This window comes from Lissotriton vulgaris, chromosome 3_1 (assembly GCF_964263255.1).
Source record: "Lissotriton vulgaris chromosome 3_1, aLisVul1.2, whole genome shotgun sequence".
Lineage (NCBI taxonomy): Eukaryota > Metazoa > Chordata > Amphibia > Caudata > Salamandridae > Lissotriton > Lissotriton vulgaris.
The window spans coordinates 38,842,061-38,869,178 of NC_141689.1; the positions used below are offsets into that span (position 1 = coordinate 38,842,061).

Sequence of the window (27,118 nt, forward strand, 5' to 3'; positions counted from 1 at the left end):
AAAGAAGGAACTATCCAGCGGGATAGGCAAGGCCTGGAATAGATACAAGTATTTGGGGAGGAGGACCATTTTAATTGCGTGCACCCTACCTAGCCAGGACAGGAATTTAGGCTTCCATCTCTCCAGTTCCGCCCGCGTCTTTGCCAGCAGGGGCGGGAAGTTGGCCGCGAATAACCCACCCACCGTAGGAGTCAGGTGAACTCCCAGGTAGAGAATCGAGCCCGAGGCCCAAGCCAATGGCGTCAACGCTCGCACCTGAGCCACGTCGGCCTGCGAAAAGGTCAAATTCAGAATGTAAGACTTGCCATAATTTACCTTAAATCCAGCCACTCCCTCAAATTCAAGCAAGATATCCCGGACATTAGGTAGAGAACCGGCAGGATCAGCCACCGAAAGTAGCACATCGTCCGCGAAGAGGGAAATCTTGTGTTGCTCTCTTGTGAATGGTATGCCCTTCACACCTTCATGTTCCCTCCCTGCCATTGCTAGGGGCTCAATGCTGAGCGCGAATAACAAGGGGATAGGGGACACCCTTGTCTAGTGCCCCTCGAGTGTGGGAAGTAGGCCGACAAGTGGCCATTCACTGCCACCCTCGAACGTGGGCTACAGAAATTCGCCTGCACCATAGTAATGAACCTATCAGAGAAGCCGAATGCTCGCAACGTGTTGAACAGAAAGCCCCAATCCACTCGATCGAAGGCCTTCTCCGCGTCCAGACCCACCAATACGGCCGGGATGCGGAACCTGTCCGCTTTCTCAATAAGGTGAACCACTCTACGGGTATTGTCGTGAGTCTGGCGGCCCTTAATAAAGCCGGACTGGTCCGGGTGTATGATCGCCGGTAGCAGATCTTGGAGACGGGCGGCCAGGATTGCCGAATAAAGCTTCGCATCTATGTTAAGCAAGGCTATGGGACGAAACGAAGCACATTGCTCCGGATCCTTCCCCGGTTTCGGCAAGACCGTAATCACCGCCTCCGCCAGAGTCCCTGCGTTCATTCCCGACGTCGCCATATCGTTAAAAAGGGTAACCAGAAAGTCACACAGCTCGGTAGCATATGTCTTGTAGAAGACCGCCGTGTATCCATCTGGACCCGGGGCCTTGTGTAATTTCAAGTTGTTGATGGCCGAAAGAACCTCCTCCCTCGAGATCGGCGCCTCTAACAAGTCGTTCCACTCCCTAGAGACCCGAGGTAGCGACAAACGTTGTAGAAACTCCTGCTGGGACGCAGCGTCCAGGGCGTCGCCCGTGTACAGTTCGGCGTAAAAGCATCCAAAGATGTCCGCCTTCGCCCCGTCGCGATGGTGTAGCACTCCCGCGGTGTCTCTGATCCCCCCAACGTATTCTCTCTCCTTCCTGTCCCGCAGTTGTCGCGCTAAGTGTCTGCCAATCTTGTTGCCGCAAGAGTACGATTGGCGCCCCAATCGTAGGAGGGTAAGCTCGGCCCTATTGGCATAGTGTGCCTTCAACTTGCCCCGTACTGCCGTCAACGGGCGTAGGGTCACTCTTGAGGGATTTAGTTTGTGAGCCCGCTCAAGCTCGAGCACCTCAGCCTCCAAGGCTTCACGTTCCTTCCTCCGCAGTGTGTTAAGCTGCGAGTTAAGTCCCAGGCATGTGCCCCTGATCGTAGCTTTAAAGGCATCCCACGTGGTCGCTAGCGAGGTGTCCGATGGAGGGTTAAGCTCAAAGAATTCACGAATAGCGAGGCGCAATGCCTGGTTAGATACCTCGTCCCTGACCACCGACGCTGGAAAATACCACTTCCGACACGCAGCGTCAGGCGGTGACCAACGAAGAGTAAGCACCAGGAGACTGTGGTCCGACACCGAGATTGGAAGAATGGCGGCATCCAGCACGTTCCCGCGTAGGGACTGACTAAGGAAGATGTAATCCAAACGGGAATAGGAGTGATGCACGTGTGAGAAGAATGTATAGTCCTTCGTGGAAGGGTGAAAAAAACGCCAGCCATCAACTAGCCCCAGCTCCCCCACCCCTTGCTGTGTGGAACCAGAAAACACTCCTGTACCCGCCCTGTGACCACCTGAACTGTCCAGATCCCTGTTCCACACCAAATTGAAGTCCCCCAATAGGAACAAGTGCCCTTCTGCAAAGTCTCCCACCTTCACCAGCAGATCTTGCAAATACTTATTCTGACCAGCATTGGGTAAATACACCACCACGAAAGTGCACAATCGTCCTTGTATAAGTCCTTTGACCATTAGCCAACGGCCCTCCTTATCGTGACGGACCTCCACAGGTTGAAAGTGCAGTGCCGCTCGGAAGAGGAGTGCCACCCCCCTGTGTTTCGTGGCAGCGGAAGACCTATAAATAATGGGATAGGCCCTATGGCGGAGCAGCATCTCATCTTTCCGCGCCAAGTGGGTTTCTTGCAGCCCAACAACATCAAGGTGGTGATCCACTATATACTTCAAAACCTTCTGCCGCTTCTGTGGCGAATTCATACCCTTAATATTCCATGTCCCTACGCTAATCGGCATAATAAAGATGAGACCCAGAAACCGCTCTCAGCACGCCAAATGTCCCCCTCCCCACAGCTAGACCAGCCCACGCACAAGAGATGACCAGCAGTCGCCAATCTACCACTGTAATGACATCCACAACACTACTGTACACGCATACCCGCAGCCACACATCAAATGCCCCCCCCCAGTCCAACCGTCACGGGTCCCCCCTCAACATCCCGAACTCCCCAACTCCCATCCCTGCCCCAATCAAAACACAACCGAAAACAAGAGCAAGAACAAACCCATAAATGCAAAAACAGTACTCATCATGTCCAGAAGGCCGAAGTCCGTAGGAGGCCTTCCTTCCAGGAAGCAGGCCGGAGGGACTAGTACACTATCCCCCATGGCCACAGTCGAGGGTGTCTCCTCCAAGAGTACTTTCATACCCCCCGACCAGAAGGCCCCGTTCTCTCAGGAATGTTGTCACCGGGCGGAACTCCCGCCGCTTCTGCAGGGTGGAGGCTGCCAGATCCTGGTACAGTTGGGGGCGGTGGTCCCGAAATTGCAGCGACGTGAGTGTTCTGGCCTTGCGGAGGATCCGCTCCTTAAGTTGGAAATCATGGATGCACACAAGAATATCGGGGGGGCCCCCTCCGCGCCTGGGCAGCCCCACTCTATGCACTCTGTCCATCTGGATCTCTTTTGTATCCTCGTCATCTAATATTTGGAGGAATAGCTCCTGAACATAGCCCCGCAGGTCCCCTGCCTCACCGTCCCATGGCACCGCCCGTATACGAATGTTATTCCTGCGGGAGCGATTTTCCAAATCCTCCGTATGCGTTTGCAAGTCCAGGTTTTGCTCGGTGAGGCGGATGATATCCTGTTGCAGCAAGTGCACGTCGTTGGCCACACTTAAATCATGGTCTTCCAGGGTCGCTACCCTTTCGCCCAGGCCGTCGACATCTCTCCGCACCTCCCGCAGATCGGAGGCTAGTTGCGCCCGGAGTTCGGAGATGTCCTCCTTAATGGAGGCAAAGAGTTCGGTCATGAAGGCTTTTGTCACCGGCGCTTCGTCATCCGACTGCTTCGACGATCCACTAGCCCCAGGGGACGCCGGTTGTTGGGAGGATTTCAGGGCATTGTCCTTTCCCAGGCCCCTTTTGCGTTGCGCATTAGACATGGCGGCCCACAGCGTCCCGACCAAGCGCCACGTGGCCAGACAAGATGGCGGGCTCTGTTGCTCGGCCCAGGCTAAAGCGTGCGACCACGAAATCGAGCACCAGGCCTCACACTATAGTCCGCAGATATGCCGGGGTCCACATGTACAGCAGGACGAGCTGTGGGTTTCACAGGTGCGCAGGCGAGCCGAAGACCAATGGCGGCCACCCGCAAGTGCCGTCGTTGTCCCCCAAGCCTCTTCAGACCCCCCTCGTGGTCCGGGCCTCGCCGGGGTCTGCTGGTCCGGTGCCGCTCACCACCTCCGGGCCTGGGCAGGAAAATCGCCACCGTTCAGGGCCACCACCGCCGGCATGCGGGAGTCTCGTACCATCCTTTGGTGACCACTGTGGGGCTCTACTCGTCAAGCCCCGTAAATCTGCAGCACCTCGCAGGCCAGGGAACTCCAAGCCACTTCTGCAGCTAGACCTTCCGGCCCGATGACACAACGTGTCCCTCCACCTTGCGCTAGTTTTGGTGTCTTCAGGCGGGACTCAGGGGCTCCGCCCTCCCTCCAAGCCGGATGCCGAGATCAGGAAAGGCCGGGGCCGCACAGGTCGCGGAGTTCGATCGATCTTGAGGGCGATCTCGGGGCTTCCCCGCTCCAGCAACAGCGCCAAAGTAGACCGCCTCGTCAGGTAGACCTTCCCACCACTTTTGAAGCAGGTTCGCTCCCTCAGGATCGTGCTATTAGAAGCTTTGTCGGATCAGCGCCGGAGCGGCTCGGAAAGGCGTCCTACTCCGCCGCCATCTTGGCCACGCCCCCGACACAGCAGCATCTTTACACTGATCAGGACCGACATATCACCCTTTGACACTGTGGCTGCTGGTGCAGACGTGGGTTCCGGGCTGACTATGCCACTTGATTCAAGCTATCCTGGCTGATGAGAGGTGAAACTGGTCCTAGGATGCCTGTTTCAGGTCCAAGTAGGACCAGGCTTGGTAGTTTGGGCTAGACTGTTCCCATGAGGGACAGGGTCAATATTGATTTGCATATCTCCAGGTCTAAACTGAGGTGGCATGGTGAGCAATAGAATTATGGATTTAACTCAGATCTGATGACTGGAGGTGAATGTTTTGATTTGTTCTGCATTCTGTCTATCAATTGTGTTCTTCTAACGACTTTCTTTTGGTTTATTCTTTAAAAATTCATAACTTTGGTTCTACTTTTATATTCTTCTAGTTTTTGCCTTGATTTTCTCATAAAAATATTATCTATTTTTCTAAACCTGTGTGAAGTCTTTTTGTGGTGTGTTCATTGTGTTGATGTGTAAAGTGTGTGTGCAAATCCCACACACAGAGTGCCTCTTTAGATAAGCCTGTCTGCTGTGTGCCAAGCTACCAAAGGGTGAGCACAGGTTATCTTTTAGTGTGTATCTAGCTTACTCTGACTAGAGTGGTGGTTCCTGCTTGGATAGATAGAATACCCCTGCCAACAAGAAACCCTGGTTCTAAGACAGACCATAGATCCTTAAATTACACCAAATTATAGGCAGAGTTAAGAATCGGGATTACAATTCCCATGGTTCCCCAAAAATGACGCACATAAGGAGTGTGGCTTTCCCAATCTAACACGGGGAAGTAAGAGATTTAACTACAAATTCTATGATACCCTGCAAATGACACATGCATGTGAGGGATTTGGCTTTCGCAAGCTAACGCAGTGAGTCAAGAATAAAAACCATCACAATCCATTTGTTGGGTGTCCAATCTAGGTTCTGCCAGTGACGCTACTCCCTTGGCATAGTAAGTACCTACAGATGTATGGGATATTTGGAGGTACCTTTAACACACAAGTACTATTTAACCTGGTCACTTATCTCAAAAGGAAACCACTTGTGGCTTTAGCTAATTATAAGAGGAGTCTAACTCAAGCAGAGTGGGATGGCGTTCAGCAGACAATTGAAGACTTGGCAATGCACCAAATGGGTATATATTTCATGTAGTAAGTCCAGGTATGTTTTACGTGAATATTAAGGTGTTGGAAAAGGGATGGATTACACTGAGACTGTGGATACCACACACAGCAGTATGGTGCCCAATGTACCTGTGTTGAGGAGTCTCAGAAATGACAAAATGTGAGTGCACCTCTTCTTCACAGTGTGATGTGATTGCACCTCTTCTTCACAGTGTGAGTGCACCTCTTCTTCACAATGGGAGTAAACTTATTCCTCAAAATGTGACTACATTTCTTCTTCAAAATGTGAGTACACCACTTCTTCACAATGTGAGTTAACCACTTCTTCACAATGGGATTACACCTCTTCTTCACAATCTGAGTAGACCTCTTCTTCACAAAGTGATTACACCTATTCTTCACAATGTGAGCACAACTCTTCTTCACAATGCAAGTACACCTCTTCTCCACAATGCAGTGTACCTCTTCTACATAATGTGAGCACATCTCTTCTTCACAATGTGAGTGCACCTCTTCCTCACAATGTGAGTAATTGTGTACACCTCTTCTTCACAATGTGAGTGCACTTCATTTTCATTACGTGATTATATCTCTTTTTCACAATGAGTGCCCCTGTTCCTCACAATGTGATCACACTTCTTCTTCACAATGACTGTACCTCTTCCTCACAAAGAGATTACACCTCTTCTCCGCAATGTGAGTACACCTCTTCTTCACAATGTGAGTATACCTCTTCTTCATAATGAGTGCACTTCTTCTTCACAATGTGAGTACACCTCTTCTTCACGATGTGAGTGCACTTCATTTTCATAACGTGACTACATCTCTTTTTCACAACGAGTGCACCTGTTCCTCACAATGTGATTATACCTCTTCTTCACAATGAGTGCGCCTCTTCCTCACAAAGTGATTACACCTCTTCTCCGCAATGTGAGTACATCTCTTTTTCACAATATGAGTATACCTCTTCTTCACAATGAGAGTGCACTTCTTCTTCACAATGTGATTGTACTTCTTCTTCATAATGTGATTGCACTTTTTCTCCACAATATGATTGCACCTCTTCCTCACAATGTGAGTGCACCTCTTCTTCACAATGTGTGTCCACCTCTTCTTCACAATGTGATTACACCTCTTCTTCATAATGGGAGTACACCGCTTCTTCACAAAGTAAGTAGACCTCTTTTTCATATGGTGAGTGCACCTTTTCTTCACAATGTGAATGCACCTCTTCTTCACAGTGAGTGCACCTTTTCGCAATGTGAGTACACCTCTTTTTCACAATGTGAGTACACCTCTTCTTCACAATGTGAGTGCACCTCTTCTTCACAATGTGAGTGCACATCTTCTTTACAATGTGAGTGCACCTCTTCTTCACAATGTGAGTGCATCTCTTCTTCACAGTGTGAGCACATCACTTCTTCACAATGTGAGAGCATCTCTTCTTCTTCGCATTATGATTCCACCCCTTCTTCATATTGTGAGTGCACGTCTTCCTCACAATGGGAGTACACCACTTCTTCACAGTGTGAGTGCACCTCTTCTTTACAATGCGAGTGCACCTCTTTTTCACAATGTGAGTGCACCTAAACTTCTTCTTTATTGCCTGCAGTGTACACTGATGGTGGTGCAGGGAATTTTTTAACATTGACGATGTATTTTTTGCTGTGAATATGGAGTGGAATGGTGAGTCATCTTATATAGATAGAGGCACTATATTGAATGATTGCTTATGCATATGAACAATAGAGGCTTTTGTGCTGGCATTATATTTAGATATCCTACAGGTTTTGCTACAATGACGGTGTAGGAGAGCCTCGTGCCTCCTTTTAGCATACACATCACTAGAATTAATTGAGGGTGGGTAGGGAGGTCCAAGAGTCCTGAAGAAGGCAGAGTTCAGAGTGACCCACTGGGCGCTTTCGTACTGGGCGGAAACATGCAGGAATCAATGGACTTCCATTTTTAGTATCCTGTTTAATTGTTTTTAACCATAGAATGGGACCCAGTCAATAGGGAAATGTGCAGTACTCCCATAACCATTTTTAGCCTTAAGTGGACCTCTCCAATAGCTCAGATATATATGTGCTCCTGGATTCAATTGCGCCCACTAAGGTGTCAGTCACCTACCTTGGCATTGATGAAAAATAGTTTGGGCATGCAAAAGGGTAAGGCCAGACACTACATCTTATCCCAGAAAAGGTTGCTTCTTTGCATCACGGTACATGCAGTGCACAATATGTGGTCCTCTCAGTGTTGACTGCAGTGTCAACACTACAGTCAACACTAAGGGGAGAGTAAATTGTACCATGATGCAAAGAAGCAAAACTTTACCCTGATATAATGTAGTTTCTGGCCATAGACCTTTCCCTGCCCAGACAATTTTTTATGACCTCCTCTACCATTTATCACACATTCCTAATATTCCTTTTTGTAAAAATTGTATTCCGGAACATTGATTACGCTTTATTTGGCCCGAGCCAGAGATTACAGCTCGAGCCGGAGTGTACAGTCTAGCCGAAGAGTACTGTCCCGGTGAAGAGAGTACGGTCCCGGTGAAGAGAGTACGGTCCAGGTGCAGAGATTCTGCGGACATAAAGTTAGAAATCGTAAGTGATTTCTGTGAATACCAAAAATAGTAAGTGCCTTCTGTGATTACCAGAAGTAGTAAGTTTAGGATTTTGTATTAGATTAGTTCTGTGAATCGGCCCAACTGTGACTAGATGACATTGTTTTAGCATGCCACCCATCATCTTAATTTAGTGTAACACTGTCAATGCGCTTCAATTTAACAACCTACATAGAATGTTCTCATGGTCTTGGGAACTATGCTGAGACCAAGGCTGTCTCAATGCAAGCACATTAAAAAAATGAAGAAGCCATAATAGCTGCTGAATCTTAAATGATTCCTCTACCAAACAATGTGCTCAAGAAACCCATTAGTGGCCCTCTAACTAGCCAGCTGGTAGACACTTCACCCAAAGTTTTGATTTATGCAAGATCTCTTCCATAGCGGCTCACCAAGAGCTAATACCTTTCACCTCCTGGGGAACAAAGAATCCCGGTAAAGCCCAAACTTTATACGTTCATGCTGTAGTCCAAGGGAACGTTAACCAACTTTATGCAGCTCAGGGTAGTGGCTATGCTAAGAGCTTTGTGCTTTAACTGTCTTCTGTAATATCCCTTTTGTGAAGACTATGTATGGCTTGTATGTTTTCATTGAAGACCTAGGGCATCATTTACTATATGTTGGCGTAGGGCAGTGCTGCAAGCCTTCCTGCTGCACTAGCGATGTCAAAAGAAAAAGGCAGGAATGTGGCATTTCGATGAGATATGTTGCATTCCTGTCCTATAACACAGAGATGGCACACACCGCCCACCTAGGCACTCTTTCACCATGAAGCAAGGGTGTCTGTGCTGAAATTAGGTTCTTTTTGTGGGGGAGGGGACAACTTCCCTCACAAAATAACCCTTACACCACCCTAGGGGAGGCATAGACTTTTGACTCATTCCGAGGTTTACAGCTTGTTATAAATCTTGAAATGTGCCAAATGACATGGGTGTTACTTGGGAACACCCACCATAACGTCCATGGCATGCATCTCCTTCCCAGTGTGAAGTAATGCAGTGACTTGCACTACGTTGCCTCACACCACATCTACGAGGCCATGTAAAGCCATTTATGGTGGCTTTACGTGGCCTAGTAGATATGGGTAAGCCCAGTGCACCTCTGGAATGTCATTCACATTTCTAAGATCAGACAGCACTCACAATTCCAGGGCACCGGCCAGCTTGGATGTCAATAAGTATTTTGACATTTCTCTGCAACTTGCCCTCCAGGTGCACCTCAATGAATGGATAATTCTATACTCACTGAATTTATCTCTGCTGGAAAGAGTAGTGGCAAACATCCCCATTAGGAAGTATTCATTTGTTCGTGTGCTGTTTCTTTCTCAATGATACAAGCCAATAATTGAAGCATTCAGCAATCACCTTTGATTCTGCCAGTGATGTAGAGAAAGCCATCCTGGTCCAGCTTGCCAATGTCACCAGTGTGCAGCCATCCTTCCTCATCCAAAGCCTTCTTTGTTTCTTCAACCATGTTCAAGTAGCCCATGAAGATGTGTCTTCCCCTGATGCATACTTCCCCATTGCCATTTTCATCTGGCATATGGATCCGTGTCTGGCATCCTGGGACAGTCTTACCGCAGCTGTGGGCACATAATACAGAGATATGATTGGGATAGATTTAGTTATCTATTTTGAGAGTTTTATTTAGTGAGAACATGACCTTAGGGTATCGGAGATAACAATTTTCCACCAACATTCGTGGTTGCATAGTCAGGGAAGTTACCAACCATGTTATGTACATGTTACAGGCTAAATATAAACATGCATTCATTATACTGTTATCCACCAATATTGGTGATTACATAGTCCGAAAAGTTCCCTTCCATGTTACATGGATTGGCCTTGTGGGTATAGGTCTAGTAGGGCCATATTATCAAGAAAGGGCGATACATTATCACCGCTTTTATCGTCAGGAATATGCCCTTATGAAATCCCGTAGAAGCCCAGGTTCTGGTGTTAACCTGGGCTTCTATGGGAATTCACAAGGGCATATTGTCAAGCCCATTATCGCCTCTTTATCGGCAGTTTCGTGCTGATAAAAGCGGCGATAATGTATCGCCCTTTCTTGATAATATGGTCCGTAGTTCGGTCATTTGTACAGGCGATGTGGTATTGTTAGGCTGGGAGAGAACTTGCCTTGTTACATACGTAGAGCTATCTGTAGTTAACTTTAATTAATTTCTACAGGTGTGAGAATTTTGTGTAATTTGCTTTTGTGTATTTGATCGCAATTTCAGGATAATTATTTGAAATTGTGCAAATACCACTATATTTCTTGCTGAAATGCATCTGTGTTTCAATTTCTGGTGTGAGGACTCATTTTGCACAAAAAATATAATGTAAAACACAACTACTGTCAACAACAGCTGCTTGCATTCAAGTTGTTTGTGTTGATCCCATGCTTCCGCTTAAACATTTAGCTGTGAACAGCGGCATAGATAAGAGATGTGGTGTATTGGCTTGATTCCCAAAATTATGCAGTTTACGCCGGCGTAATTTTCCCATTTGGTAATCTGGTCTTGTCAACTAAGTTGGTTATCTTTTATTACAGAGTAATGTTATCTTTTTCACTAGCGCTCGCTTTGTACTTGCCTATTCTGCATCACACTTGTTTACCACTTCCTTCTCCTCACTGGACTTGTAGATACCTGATCAGCTATCTCCTCCTCTTCGCTTGTCTCTTAAATGCTTGAGCACCCGCCTCCCTCTCCTCACTTGACTCTTAGGTGCTTGAGCTCCTGCCACCTTCTCACTTGACTCTTAGATGCTTGTTTCTACCTACTTCCCCCTTACTGGACTCTTAAATGCTTGAGCACCCACCTCTTACTCAACACTTGACTATTTTATGCTTGACCACCTGCCTCCTTCTTCTCACTTGACTCTTAGATGCTTGAGCACCACCACCTTCTCCTCACTTGACTCTTAGATGATTGAACACCCGCCTCCTTATCCTCATCTGACTTGAACATCCAGCTCCTTCACCTCAATGGACTCTTGCATGCTTGAGCTCCCGCCTCCGTCTCCTCCTTGACTCCTAGATGCTTTACCACCCACTTGTTTCTCCTCATTTGACTATTAGATGCTTAAGAACCTTTCCTCCTTCCCCTCACTTGACTCTTTCATACTTGAAAACCTACCTCCTTCTTCTCACTTGACTCTTAGATGCCTGGACACACACCTCCTTCTCCTAACTTGACTTTTGCAATCTTGAGCACCCACCTCCTTCTCCTAACTTGGCTCGTAGATGCTTGATCACCCGCCTCCTTCTCCTTATCTGACTCTAAGATGCTTGAGCACCCGTCTCTTTCTCCTCATCTGAGTTTTAGATGCTTCAGCACCCTTCTCTTTCTCCTCATCTGAGTTTTAGATGCTTGAGCACCCGTCTCTTTCTCCTCATCTGAGTATTAGATGCTTGAGCACCACCTCCTTCTCTTCAATAAACTCTTAGATGCTTAAGCACCCAACTCCTTCTCCTCACTTGACTCCAAGATGCTTGAGCACCTCTCCTCTTTCTCCTCACTTGACTCTTGCCTGCTTGTGCACCGGCCTCGTTCCCCTCACTTCACTCTTGGATGTTTGTTTCCCACCTCCTTCTCCTCACTTGACCATAAGATGTTTAAGGACCTCTCCTGCTTCTCCTCACTTGACTCTTGCATGCTCCAGCAAGCGCCTCCTACTCCTCACTTGACTCTTAGATGCTTGGACACACACCTCCTTCTCCTCACTAGACTCTTGCATGCTTGAGCAAGCGCCACCTTCTCCTCACTTGACTCTTAGATGCTTGAGCACCTCTCCTCTTTCTCCTCACTTGACTCTTGCCTGCTTGAGCAAGCGCCTCCTTTTCCTCACTTGACTCTTAGATGCTTGAGCACCTCTCCTCTTTCTCCTCACTTGACTCTTGCCTGCTTGTGTACCTGCCTCATTCTCCCCACTTGACTCTTAGATGTTCGTTTCCCACCTCCTTCTTCTCACTTGACTCTTAGATGCTTAAGCACCCACCTACCTCTCCCCACTTGACTCTGTTGTGCTTGATCACCCGACTCCTACTCCTCACTTTACTCTTAGATGATTGTTCTAAACTCCTTCTCCTCATTTGACTCTTAGATGCTTGTTCCCAACTCCTTCTACTCACTTGACTCTTAGAAGCTTTTCCCACTTGTTTCTCCTCACTTGACTCTTGGATGCTTGTTCCCACCTCCTTCTCCTCACTTCATTCTTAGATTCTTGTGCACCCCCTCCTTCTCCTCACCTGACTTTTAGGGGCTTGAGCATCAACCCGCTTCTCCTCACTTCACTCTAAGGTGCTTGAACACCCATCTGCTTCCCCTCACTTGACTCGTAGATGCTTGACCCCCACTTTTCTCCTCACTTGAGTCTTAGATGCTTTTTTCCCACCTCCTTTTGACTTGACTGGTAGATGCTTGAGCACTTATCCTTTTCTCCCCATTTGACTCTTAGATGCATGAGCGCCCACCTCCTTCTCCTCAATTGACTTGTAAATGCTTGTTTTCCACTTCCTTCTGCTCACTTGACTTGTAGAGGCTTGAGCATCCACCTCCTTCTCCCTACTTGAGTCTTAGATGCTTGTGCGCCCACCTTCTACTCCTCAGTTGGCTCTCTTATACTAGAGCACCCAACACCTCCTCCTCACTTATCTCTTAAATGCTTGTTTCCCACCTCATTTTCCTCACTTGACTCTTAGATGCTTTTTTACCACCTCTTTCTTCTCACTTGACTCTTAGATGCTTGAGCACCCACCTGCTTCTCTTCACTTGACTCTCAGATGCCTGCTTCCCGCAGCCGCGGCCGCTGCTGGTAGGAGGAAAGGGGCCGGCTGAAGGGTGGCGGGGGGCGTGGGGGGTTTCGAGAGACAACCGGGCTGACCAGTGATGCCCCATGGGTGGATAAACAAGCAGGTTGGTTCTCAGTCTCATCTCAGTTCTAAGAGCAGTTTTTAGCTACAAAAGTACCCGATGTTATGTTTTGACTATCTGGGCACATTTAGCAACACTTCCAAGGGTCCAGGGTTGAAGAGGCAGCAATTGGAGTGCCATGACTCACTCAGGCTAGGCCCAGGTGTATATTAAAGGCAGTTGAAGCCTTTTCTGTCCCTGAAGCTCTGTTCAGGAGGCCAGCCAACTAGTCCTAGGAGTCAAGGCTCAAGCAGCAGGGAAGGCTTCTGATGATTAAAGCAGACTTCAGACAGCAGAGCAGTCCATCTAGGTGCAGCAAAGCAGTATTCTTAAGCACATACTAGGCTACAGCAGCAGGCAGTCCTCTGAGAGTCCTTCCACAGCTTCATAAAGTAAACTGAAGAGTGGGTCTGAGAGACCTATTTTTATACCTGGTACCTTCTTTGAAGTACGAGAATCTTCAAAACAATTCCCTTTGAAGTTATTGATGTTTCCTGTCTTCCCGGCCCTGGCTACAGCCTGGCTGCCTGAACAGTGCAGTTGTGTGAAGTCCTTTGTGTGAAGGCGGGGCACAGCCTATTTATTTGCAAGTGTGGCTGTGCCCCCCATTCCTGCCGGGGATGGCCCTCCATGCACACCTAATTGCGCTTTTTTGTGGCTTTCTGGGAGGATTAAACAAAGCCAACTGCCAACTACACCCAGTCAATTGACCCAGGAACAGGGTGCAGGCACTAAATAGCTAGGGCAAGAAGATCCAGATTTTAAAAAGTGGCATTTGCAAAGTTGTAACTAAAAATCTGATTCTACTATTGAAGTGGGTTTTAAATTACAATTTCCTAGACACTAACATTCCTTTCCCTACCTGCTACTAATAACGAGTTAACATTTATTAAATGTAATAAGGCAATCCAATGTTATACCATGGGAGAGGTGGGCTTTGCCGTAGTGAAAAACGAATTTTTCACCACTAGGACATGTTAAACATAAATGTACATGTCCAACCTCTTAATTACAACACACCCTGCCCTATGGGCTACCTAGGACCTACCTTAGTGTGATTTATATGAAATAAAAGTGATTTTAAGGCTTGGAAAGGGGTTTCTTTTACCAAGTCGAATTGGCAGTTTAAAACTGCATTCAGGCAGCAATGCGAGATTTGGCACATGTTTAAAAGGACCACTCAATTGGTGGCTCAATAAGCGCTGCTGGCTCTCCAGTAGTGTTTAATTTACCAGCCCTGGGTATATAGTACATCAATTTACTAGGGACTTATTAGTAAATTAAGTATGCCAAACAGATGTAAACCAAATTTTCTATGATTTAGAAGTGAGCACTGGATAACATAGGTAAAGTGCACCCAGTCCTCAAACCTACAAAAACGAATTCAACAAAATGTTAAGGTGAAGGCAAATTGTTTGGGGGAATACAATACTAAGCCTGACGGGTCTAATGGGGGGTATCTTCCATGAATCATGTAATAGTAATGTGTCTTTTCTAATGAGGGATCCTTGAACCCTTCTGTGCTTAAAGAAATACGTAAAAAATAGGTTTCTAACTATTTTCAGGTAGTTTTTCTCAGCTTTCAGCTGCAAGTTACAGTGTTCCGCAAAGTAATTCCTCGAACCCTGAGCTTCTTCCATTCTACTGCACAGGGGATTTTTTAGAACAGGAAAAAGAAGGTTGTAGAAGAGCTTAAATTGGGCAGTCTATGATAAGTGGTCCATCCCCTTGCAGGCAAGAAAGTGCCGGGCATGTTGTTTTAAACAGGGTATATTTGTTTAATGTGATTCGACACAGACTTCCTAAGTCCCAGCAGCATTTTCAATGAGCTGGAATTTATTTTACTCTTTCCTCATTTTCCTAAATAGACCACGTCACAAAAATCAGTTGGCCAATGAACAAAGCCATTTGCTCTGAAGACTTTGGGGCAGATTTACAAGACCCTTTCACCACTTTTGTGCCACTTTTAACATGGGAAAAGTGACACGAAAGTGGCGCAAGGGGCTTGTAAATCTGCCCCTTTGTGTCCAAAAGCTGAGTAGAGGAAATGGAATTGATTAAAGGTAAAATAGTTCAGTTCAGTTCAGTTCGTTTTTTATTTCGATAATTAAAAATCATCATAAAAATACATGGTAAACAGTGCATAAAATGTTATTAAATTAAATTACATTTCTGAACATTACGCCTATTTGAAAAAGATTAAAACATTGACTGGGCACATTGTACATGGATCATGATTCAACGACAAAGTTCGTGCTAAGGTTAATTTCTTGTGTTTCTTAATCTAACAGCTATTTTTAGAAAACTTGAAATGGCGCACAGGGTATACATATCATTTGCTTTTTGTAGAAACAACAGGGCTGCTTTCGCATGTCGTATTTTCTGGCTTTTAAGTATGTGGACCAGAAATCGACGCCTAGGCAATTAATAAAATGGACATAAAAGTACAAAATGAAGGGTGTCCTGCGGAGACCTATTGTCGCAGCCGCAGGCACCCTTCTGCTCAATCGGTACAGTAAACCCCGAAGGATAGGCTAAAATATTAGGTAAAAGATTGAGCCTAAAACGACATATTAAAAATCTGTCCTGTTGATTATACATTAAAAACAGATAGGGTTCCATGCCCACCCCGTTGTCTACTAGGCTATGCGCTGTTACTGATCTCTTAAGTATCCCCGCTTTTAGTCTGGCAGCTGCAAAGCTTTTTAATAACAGTTTCTTCACTGTCATTTTACAATTGTTTGTTATCAGCGCGTGATCAAGAAACAAATGAGACTGGTGAATAGTTGTCAGAGTAACATTAACATATTTCAACCAGGGGATTTGGAGTGCATTGTCCCTTAGCAGACAGTCTTTTGCAATTTCCCTGGTTAATTCAGCCTCTGGGTTGGTCCATATTCTAAAAGGTAGAATACATAACTTAATGAAACTAGTGAGGCCTGTGTTCCAGAGGTTGGCATCTATTAAAAAGCACAAATCGCTTAATTCCATTCCCATGTTGAATTTCTTTCTAGACTGACTTTTATAAACCTGATTGGTGGAGCAGCCATGAGTGTGATGCAGATCAGTAAGCAATGAAAAGAAAGGGTTTGAACTCAGCAGACTGGAGGGGGATTTGTTTGACTGCTCATCTGTGAATGTGTACTGGTCCTGGAAATAAAACTTAGGGCAGATTTACAAGCCCCTTGCGCCTCTTTTACACCGCCGTTGCGACGCATCGGAGGCGCAAAAGAGACACCATGGTGCGGGGTATTTACAACGTGACACATCTCCCAGATGCGTCACGTTGCAAAGCCCTGCGCCAGAAGGAGGCCTTCCATCGCACGGGGGGGGGGCATTCCGGCGCAGGCACTACTCCCAAAAGTGGCTGAGTGAAATCTACAAGATTTCACTCAGTCACTTTTGGGTCCATGCTGTACCAAAACCATGCGCCTGCTTGAAGCAGGCGTAAGGATTGATGCAACATTGTGGAGATAGGGCACCCCGAGCCTTGCTGGAGCTGCGTCGCAACTCCAGCAATGCGCTGCTTTTACGGCACAGATGCGTGGCGCATCTGTGCCATTTTGTCCCATGGTGCGCCGCATTGTAAATGCGGCGCATCCAGGGTAGCTGAGCTGTGGCGCACAATAACTGGCGCATCCCTGCTGATATGCAAGGATGCACCAGTTATTGTAAATCTGCCCCAGTATGTGCAGAAGAACTGTTAACATTCACACCAGAGATATATTTCCAAACTGAAGAAAACGTGAACCTGCATCTGGGCACAATTTGGTGCTTGACCTAATGATTCACTGAAGAATGACATCAAGAAGTGATCTGAAACCCTCAGTAATATTTCCTGAAAAATTAATATATATGAGCCATGTGCATACATTTTTGAAAATGGCTTTTTTCACTCTACACTCAAATTATCGATCATTTATTGTTAAAGTGAGTTGCTAAAAATGCAGACTTACTCAAATAAACTTTTCAGCAATTTTTTCTGCTGTTTAGCAAATCCAGCCGGCCAGAGAGGGGATGTTTTTCAAGCTCTACAGTATTTCAGCATTACATGGTAGCTAGAAGTCTGCTCTCTTCTGATAGGGAACCAGGTAAAAAACAGCACGCAGCGCCTCTGTGTGCTCCCTGAAGCCAGAAGTAGGCATTGTTTACCTGTCCTGTGTAACCAGTACAAGAGTCAGGGACCGGTTGTCTAGGGATGCTGATAGGTGGTTCTCTGACTTCAGGTGTAATGGCATAATTGTATGCGGGGATGGGGGTCTACATCATGAGTCAGCATATAACTTTAGATTGAGAATCAGGGGCATAGCTTCAAGGGGATGTTTGGAGTGTTACACCCCCCTAAAATATTTACCCTATGGAAAATAGTTGGGTACAGGTGCTTTCAGTCGGGTATAGTGAACAAACTCTCTCTCTTTCTCGTCTCTGCCTTAAAACAAAGTTAGTCAGAAAATGATTGGGGCATATTTACTATGCTCCTGCTGCACTTATAAGCAGCTGGAGCATCACTTTGTGTGACGCTCCAGAAAACGCAGTGTGCTGGACCAAATTTACAAGGCCACGCAATGTCACACTGCGTTGCTTTCCATGGTCTTGTAAATATGGAGTAAGGCAATGCCTTAATCTTCGTAGAAGGGGCATTCCATGGGTGTTGCTGTGGATATTCCCACGCAACACCCATGGTTTTTTACCTTGCCCCAGATTTAAACCATAGCGTGAATCTGGGGCAGCGTCAAAACTAGTGCCTTCCAGCAGCAGGTATAACAAGGAGAAATGTTTACATCTCTACTCGGTTTTTCCTCTTTCCATGTGTGCTGCATTCTGTGGCAAACTTAGAAAGAGGAATATAGCTCCTTTGATTGTGTTTGTGCAGGGAGGTGTCCCTTCCTGCACAAAAACAATCATGCCAACAACACAGGTGCAAAGGTGCCTGCTCTTGTGCTCGACTGAAGTTTGTGCACCAGTACTGACAGAAAGAACAGGAATGTGCCATATCTTGCAGATGCTGGGCATTCTTTTGACATAGGGCAGTGCAGCAGGAAGGCTTGTGGCTCTTCTCTATGGCAAAATATTGTAAATAACGTCCACAATGTGTTGTAAGCACCCCTAGCAATCCACACTCCTCTCTCTTTTCACTGCCTCTTAAGTCCCGTGTGTCCTGCTTCTCATAACATATTTTAACAAAATATGCCAGTGGGATTGTTGGGAAATCTGAAGCTTACACTCCCCAATCTTAGTGGCCAAGCCTCGGCCTGTAAAGAATACCTGTAATCAGCCAGTATTACATTAGGTATGGTGGTAGGGATTTGTGATCATTATTATGTTTAGGCTTTCCTGTTTTCAGTTTTTATCTTTGGTAAATTCTGGTGTGTTTCTTCAGTGTTTTCAAGTGATTTCAATACCTTACAAAAACAGTGGTTATCAGTGGTTACACATTTTCGTGCCATTACATACAATAGAAACAGTGTTTTTCCAGTGTTTATGGAACTTTTAGCTTTTATTATTGCTTGCTTTCTGCACAGTGTATATGAGGTCCAAATACATTTTGACAAATCAAACTTATCGTAGTACACCATACAATACTTCTTCAGTGAGTCTTTGGTCAAGCATGCTCGCTCTTCCCTTCCCATGTAAACTTTTATCTGTGAAAAGGCCCTCTCAACATTGGTACTTGAGACGGGAAACACCAAAAGAGCCAGTACACAATTTGCTAACTCTGGCCACTGACATAGCTTCCCATTCCACTATTGGTGCATCTGAAGATTGCGACTCTCTGTGACAGGTTCTGCAACATATACGTTGAACTGGGCGGATATGGCCTCAGTCACAAATAAAGCAGCACTTTTGAAACTCTGGAGAAGATTTTCCTTTACAGAAGGGATCCATAACTTGTGCAGAGTACCACAGTGAGAGTTCTGTAAATGGTTGCCACATGGATACTTTAGCATTCATGGCCTCTAGGACTGAGAACCACTCAGCTAAGTGACACAGTTGGGATGCCTCTTACTTTGGTCCCACACAAAGCACAACATGAGAAATATTTGCGTTTTAGTTTCCATGCATAACAAAACAGTACACCAGAATTGACTAAAAAGTCAATAGCATTCTTCATTAACTCTGAAGATTGTAAAGATGCTTTCAGCATACCGTCTAACAAAGTGGCAAGGATCTCTTACAGGGAAGCACTTCAGCTCCGGTATCGATTTTGACCAGACATCACATAATTCTTTCCTATACGTAGCTGAATCACTGCAAGTACAAACAATATCACTCCAATCTTTGTTGAACTTGGTAAAAACTTTTTGCAGCATCATTCCAAGTGACACTGCATTCCATGTTTTCCAAACATCTGGTGTCATGTTTTCACCAGTATCCCAGATGCTTGGGGACTGCACTCTTTTCACATATACCTGTCACTATACCTTGCATTGAATGTTTAAAGCCTGGGGTGTTTGGCAATTCGCCTACTATCAATACTGACTCACTAGAAAAGGTGGCTGATCTATCAAGGATTTTTACCCATTCTCTGTGGGTAAATATGATGGTACAAATAGGGAAAAATTCTTATGAAACCTACGTTTTTCCTATTAGGGAAAGACTCAAATGTAGCCAAAAAATCAAATATGATTTTGATATTTCCTGATTTTCTACAGTTTATAAAATAAATAAACAACACTTAAAACATGCTTCTAACCCCTGTATCTTTAGACCAAAGACAACAAAACTGAAAAAAGGAAGAAGAAACAATATTTTAGTGACATCCCTAAACAACAAAATTCAAGCAGTATAATGTTAGCGCAGTCTTCCTTACTGCTACCTTTTATAACAAAGTTACATATTATTGGCCCCTTCAGGAAGAAATAAAAATGACTCTTTCACTCTCCTTTCCCTTTCTTTGAATGGCATTTAGTTTGAAGTTGTGCAAGCTTTTTTTCAGTGTTTATATATTTACACCGGTGAGGGCTATTTCCCTTCCAGTGGGGTTTTATCAGTTATTATAGGTTTAAACCTAAAACCGGACAGCCTAATTATGTTTAAGTATATTTAGCACTCACTCTAATACACTCCTTGGTCAATGATAATTATGGTCTTTTTTACATGGTTTAGCGATGAATAATTCTTAATAACTAATGTGTGTTGTAAAATATTGATACTTGTCTGTATATCGGGGTTCAGAGACAGTGCCCCAAAGTCACCTGCAGGTGAGAATTCTCTGACAGTGTTGTCTGACTCCCAGCATTGCTGTCCCTAGGAGCACAACTCAAGGGCAGAGGTGAGAGGCATTCTATCTTTCTCACATGTTCGTCCATTCAGCGCTTATGACTATCAGTGAAGGTCCTACAATGTGGAAGGAAATGTTACTTGTGTGGTACTCATGGCTCATGTGTGTCTTTGTTGAAGTCATAAGCTGCCCTCCCGCCTTAACACTCCTCCTATTACAGTAACTATGGATTTCACAAACTATGTACATTAGAGTCTTTTCAAATGAATTGATCTTCTGTGGTACCTGCCAGCACAGGGCATGCTGGGACATGTGAACGGCTGGCTCCTTAAAGTGACAGAGTTGAATTTACTCTCTTGATTCAGCCTATCTTGCTCCTTAGCCTGATTTTATTCCCTAGTTTTCTTCTATGTATGACATTTAGGGCAGTGTTAGGATACTGTGCTGTAAAAGCCTTGTCTTTGAAGGTGGCAAGAATTCTGAAAATACCATTCTACTTAAATCATTCGGAGCTTGATGTTCTACATTTGAAATGTCAGTGTCCACATCATACATGTTTTTTCAAAATGCAATAAGTGTGTTCTGGAATCCCACATGGAGTTGGAGATGCATCATTTAGTGCTGGAGACCTCATCAGAGATAGCTGAGATGCAAAGCTAGGATTACAAATTAGTAATGTTTGCTTCATCATGGCTAAGTACCAATGCCCCAGCCTCTTTTGTGTGATCTCTGATGCTCTATTCCATGACAATGCAAGGTCTTGTATTAGTTGTTACAATAACATGAAGTAAAATGTATGCAGCCAGCGTTAGGCGTGAATCACAAGCCATGCAGCTCTTGTGCATTATTGGGTTGACAAACAGATCACCAAGGCTGTGATAGAAGCCGCAGAGTTTACTGATAGGAGCCTGCTCGATCACAGTTATAGGAGGTTTATCTTGAGAACAGAACATAAGATATTGACAGAAATGTTCTCACCAACTTTGAAAAGTCAAGTGAAGCGGAAGAAGTGATCACAGGTTGGTACTAACCTTGTCAGGTGGTAGTCATTTGCCACATGTATTGTATGGGATCCCGAACACTCACTCATGCCGAAAATATCTGTGATAGGAAGATTCATTCCCAGAAAATATTCCAGGGTCTCCTTTGTGATGGGAGCGGCTGATGTGTAACGCTGAACACTCCGATCAAGGCCCACGCCAGCTTGTATCGTTTTCAGTACTCGATAATCAGCCATGGAGTTCCCAGGGCGGACAGAGCCACTACTGTAATGGAACCGCAGACTGGTTAGAAGAAGAAGCAATTATTGGAAAATAGGTTTCACATGAAATCCAAACATTGACAAAGATGTAACCAACCCAGATGTCAGGAAAGCTCATACAAGCAGCCAGGTGAACCAATGAGAGAATACATCACCTTATCTCAGTTTTTTTTCTTCAGGCAAAAGCGTGTTACATTTTGAGAGTAGTACCTTCTCATTTATAGGGGCTGTGAACTATAAAAAAAGAGAACCCTTGAGCGATAGTTAATTTCTTCTTTGATAAGGCTGCTCTTATTTTCAGGAATCTATAGTTGTTTGATGTCTTTTAGGTGGTGTCTTGATTTGAGGTCAGAGAAGGTGATGGGGTATTTCCCATTCTCGAGTTGGTGCGGGTAGCAAATACCTTTCTCTATCCATGTATCGAAGGTAAGGCTTTTCCCTTTGTATTTAAAGTTGCTATTCGCCCACAGTGACTCTAACTTAGACACCTTGATGCTAAACTCCAACTTCTTGTCTACTTTTAGAAGTGCAATTTTTGTGTTTTTATAGATAGGTTTGGATGAGTGGGGATATGTATTTGCTGTTAGTTGGGCCAGTATTAACAAACTCTGGCACCAAGTCTCGCAGCTATACAAGCTATTACGCCCCAAAGCCAACAAACTTAATGAAAAAACAATAGCCTATTTCGATAAACAGTCGATTCAGGTCCTACGATCCCACTCCGGACGCCTTGAGACATCGAACAGAAGTCCTGCCACGGTGTTTCCGTCACCTTTGGCTCTTTGATAGTCGCTCCCCATACAAGTACTTTCAGAAGAGCTCCGCCTCAACCTGTATACCCAGCAACATTTCTATGTGCAAACTACAGATACATACAGCACCCGCTAAATTGAACAGCCCCGTCCTGAAGACGATCCCAATTGAAGAGGATAGAAACGCCGTCGACTACACAGCCCAAAACATGGCTCAACTCTCTTAAGACTCATTGTGAATTTAAAACTAGTCACTCGTGCAATTTACATCATCCTCGAGTCATATGCTTTCACTCACTGTATATAATCTACACTATTGTTCACCTTGAGCCGCTCCCGCTGTCCACCTTGTCACTTGCGTCATCACCTATGCCACTTGCACATATTAAAGCACCAAGTGCAATTTTGGGTTGTTTTTGATTCATTCTATACAGTGCTGCTGAAACTGTATTTTCCCTCCCTACTATTCTTTGTTAAAATATATGATGAATAACAACCATAATATCTAAATTTGTATCAAGTCTCCTTATTTCTATTGCGGTAATGCTTTCGGCATACTTGCATAATTGTCTCTAAAAACAATACCTGTTGGGATACTTTCTGTTTAACCTATCCTTCTACCCCAATCCTGACGTGGTTTATGGGTCACACTCCTGTCATTTCTTACAGCATTTACAATGAGGTGCACTGTGGCGCTGGGATAGACAGATGCATGCTGAATCTGATGGGGTAATGGCGGCGCATTTCTGGAGTCGTGTTGCAAGTGCGACGCAACTCCAGCAATGTTCACCCATACCTAACGTGCTGCACCACTCCTTACGCTTGCTTCCAGCAGGAGCAAGGTTTCATCGCAGCGGACTCTGAAAAGTGACTCTGTGAAATCTTGTAGATTTCACTGCGTCACTTTTACGAGGCTTTTTCCGATGGAACACCCACCCTGCATACATTAAACCTGATGCAGGTTTAATGTGGTGGAGGGCTTTACAACGTGACACATCTTTCTAGATGCTTCACGTTTTAAATAAGTCACAATGTGACGTACGGTTTACACCGCTGCTGCATCACAGATGCGTAATGTGTCGCAAGGGGCTTGTAAATCCGCCCCTGGGTGTTTAGTCTTTTCAATTTTTTTTTCTTTTAGCTGTTCGTATCTAGATTGGAAAATACATTATACTCTGCAACATTGGGTTTTAAATTTGCCAGGTCTTAAATCACCTTTTTACCTACAGGGGCTATAGATTAAAATCGTTTTTTATGCATCGCCTATGCAGCTCACATGCCCTGCATAGGAGGAGACCTTTAGCCATCAGTCCCCTTTTAAAGCTACAACAGTGCAGGCGTTCCATTGCCTTCAATGGCAACGTGTGCACGTGTGGCTATTCCCACCATATGTTTGCAATTAACTTGCAAACATATTGTGTCAGCGCTCGTTCCCGTAAGGGAGGCAGGTGCAGGCCCCCTCCTCCCTCCCCCTGCTGCCAGCAAGAGGCACACCAAGTTTGTTTTTTATGTCAGTCCCCCGGGGCAAAAGCAGGCATCCACTTCTGTCTTTTTGATGTGATCAGCTGTAATGACAGAAGTGGACGCCTGCTTGTGTCCCGGGGGAACTGCAGGACTTCTGACACAGCTGCACATGCACAAACAACATAAGTGCGTTAATGCCACAGTCATCGGTGAAAAGGAAATGTCAGTTGTTTAATCCCCAGAGTGTGCACCCGACTGAATTAGGTAAGTGCAATAAAAATATATAATTACACTGCACTCATGGCATTATACACTCCAAATACCACTTAGTATCACATAATTACACGCCACATAATTACACTGCACTCAATGCAACATACACTTCAAATACCATTCAGTGCCACATAGTTACACACCACATAATTACACTGCACTCAATGCAACATACACTCCAAGTACCACTCAGTGTTACATAATTACACACCACATAATTACACTCTACTGAATGCAACACACACTCCACACAATACCACTCAGTGCCACATAATTATATACTACATAATTACATAGCGCTCAACGCAACATACACTCCAAATACCACTCAGTGCCACATAAATACACTCCACATAATACCACTCAGTGCCATATAATTGCACGCCACATACTTACACTCTACTCAATGCAACATAAATGCACTCCACACAGTACAACTCAGTGCCATATAATTATATGCTACATAATTACACTGCACTCAATGCAACATACACTCCAAATACCACTCAGTGCCACATATCAACACGCCACATAATACACTCTACTCAATTCAACATAAATACACTCCACATAATACCATTCAGTGCTATATAATGACACTCCTCATACTTACACTCTACTCAATGCAACATAAATACATTCCACATAATACCACACAGTGCAGCATACTTATATGCTACATAAATACACTGCACTCAATGTAAGATACACTCCAAGTACTACTCGGAGCCACATAATTACACACCACATAATTGCACTCTACTAAGTGCAACATACACTCCACACAATACCACTCAGTGCCACATACTTATATGTTACATAATTACACTGCACTCCATGCAACATACACTCCAAATAATACCACTCAGTGCCACATAATTACACGCCACACAATTACACACTACTGAATACAACATACACTCCCCATAATACCACTCAGTGCCAAATAATTACACGCCACATAATTATACTCTACTCAATGCAACATAATTACATTACACATAATACCACACAGTGCCACATACTTATATGCTACATAATAACACTGCACTCAATGTAAGATACACTCCAAGTACCACTCAGAGCCACATAATTACACACCACATAATTACACTCTAATGAATGCAACATACACTCCACACAATACCACATAGTGCAACATAATTATTTGCTACATAATTACACTGCACTCAATGCAACATACACTCCAAATAACACTCAGTGCCACATAATTACACGCCACATAATTACGCTCTACTGAATACAACATACATTCCCCATATTACCACTCAGTGCCACATAATTATACGCCACATAATTACACTCTTCTCAATGCAACATAAATACCCTCCACATAATACCACTCAGTGCTATATAATGACACACCTCATACTTAAACTCTACTCAATGCAACATAAATACACTCCACATATTACCACACAGTGCCACATACTTATATGCTACATAATTACACTGCACCCGATGTATCAGACACTCCAAGTACCACTCAGTGCCACATATTACATGCCACATAATTACACCCTACTGAATGCAACATACACTCCACACAATACCACTCAGTGCCACATAATTATATGTTACATAATTACACTGTTCTCAATGCTAAATACACTCTAAATACCACTCGGTGCCACATAATTACACACCACATAATTACACTCTACTGAATGCAACATACACTGCATATAATACCACTCAGTGCCACATAATTATATGCTACATAATTACACTGCACTCACTGCAACATACACTCCAAATACCACTCAGTTCCCCATAATTACACTCTACTGAATGCAACACACTCCACACAATACCACTCAGTGCCACATAATTATATGCTACACAATTACACTGCACTAAATGCAAAATGCACTCCACACCAATTTCACTAAGCATAATTTCACAGAACACCACAGTTCCAGGCCACACAATTCAACTCCACACATTTCCAATACACACCGCATAATTACACACCAAACAACATATTTCAACTCCAAAACTCCACAATCCACAACGTACCTCCAATCCACACCTTATAGTGTCACCATCTGAGCACCAAACATCATTCACCACCACCATTTTGCATCAGCGCACCACCTAAGCATCATGTCAGTCTGCCCTTGGAATCTGGCTTCTGTTGATTCTCCCCTAATGTCTGTCCGCTGCTCGTGTTCTAATTAAATTACTGTTTTCAAACAACCACTCCCCCGTTATTTATGTCCCGCTCCCCCATAACAAAAAGTTATAAAATTATAACAAACAAGCATGAGAACAGGCAGGAAGTAGTTGCCAGCAGTGCAAGCACAAAAAAAGTAGAAGACAATTTCTATGTTAAAATCTTTTTTAATCAGGTTTTTCAGTTGCATATAATGTTGCCTTTGTTTGTATAAAGGTAACAAAAATGCTTAACACTTTTTATTATAAGTTTTCAACATAATGCACAGCAGCCTCAATGCTCTACAACATAGCCAAAAATTCTGGCTAAACACATAAGGTCCCAAAGGCGAGAACTATTGGCTATGCCAATGCTTGATATTGTTTGCTGTTAATATATCGTTTATATTTTGCACTTCAGCTCATTTTGGTGGTATGTTTTGTTAGAACCTATTTTGAAGTACATTCTAATGTGTTCTGAATTTGAATAAGTTCAGGAGAGATGGTCTGAGGTGCTTTGCCTGAGCGCTTATGTGTTAACTTGGTGATTGTAGAAAGCATAATAAATCTGTGTGAATTACCTTTAAATTAGTCTTTCTACACATTTCGATTTTCAAGATGTTTCTCGGTGTGAGCATTCCAAATCCCATGATCTTTTATGTTTCCTTTGTTTATTCTCTAACTCCATCTCATCTTTGGTCTGGTGATACCAGGGCATGTTGAAAATGTTTCTTGTCTTTAGCAACTTTCCTTTACCGTTCTTTGGGCCATATGTATCAAGCTATTTAGCATTCGCAAAGGCCGAAATTCTGCGAATTACGGCCTTTGC

The 27,118-nt window shown here is 44.5% G+C and overlaps 1 protein-coding gene across 6 annotated transcripts in view; it reads right to left on the reverse strand.

Moving 5' to 3' along the window:
* Positions 1-27,118, reverse strand: part of LOC147725885 (long-chain-fatty-acid--CoA ligase ACSBG2-like) — a 405,988-nt gene that overhangs the window by 77,215 nt on the left and 301,655 nt on the right. For 3 of the 6 annotated variants that reach the window (XM_086960029.1, XM_086960027.1, XM_086960028.1), the window contains 2 exons: positions 21,396-21,629; positions 9,592-9,809 (listed from right to left, as the gene is read on the reverse strand). In XM_086960029.1, the coding sequence (XP_086816155.1) occupies positions 9,592-9,809; positions 21,396-21,629 (452 nt within the window). Of the gene's footprint in view, positions 1-9,591; positions 9,810-21,395; positions 21,648-27,118 lie in introns of all 6 variants that reach the window. The other 3 variants (XM_086960030.1, XM_086960025.1, XM_086960026.1) reach the window with 1 other exon arrangement.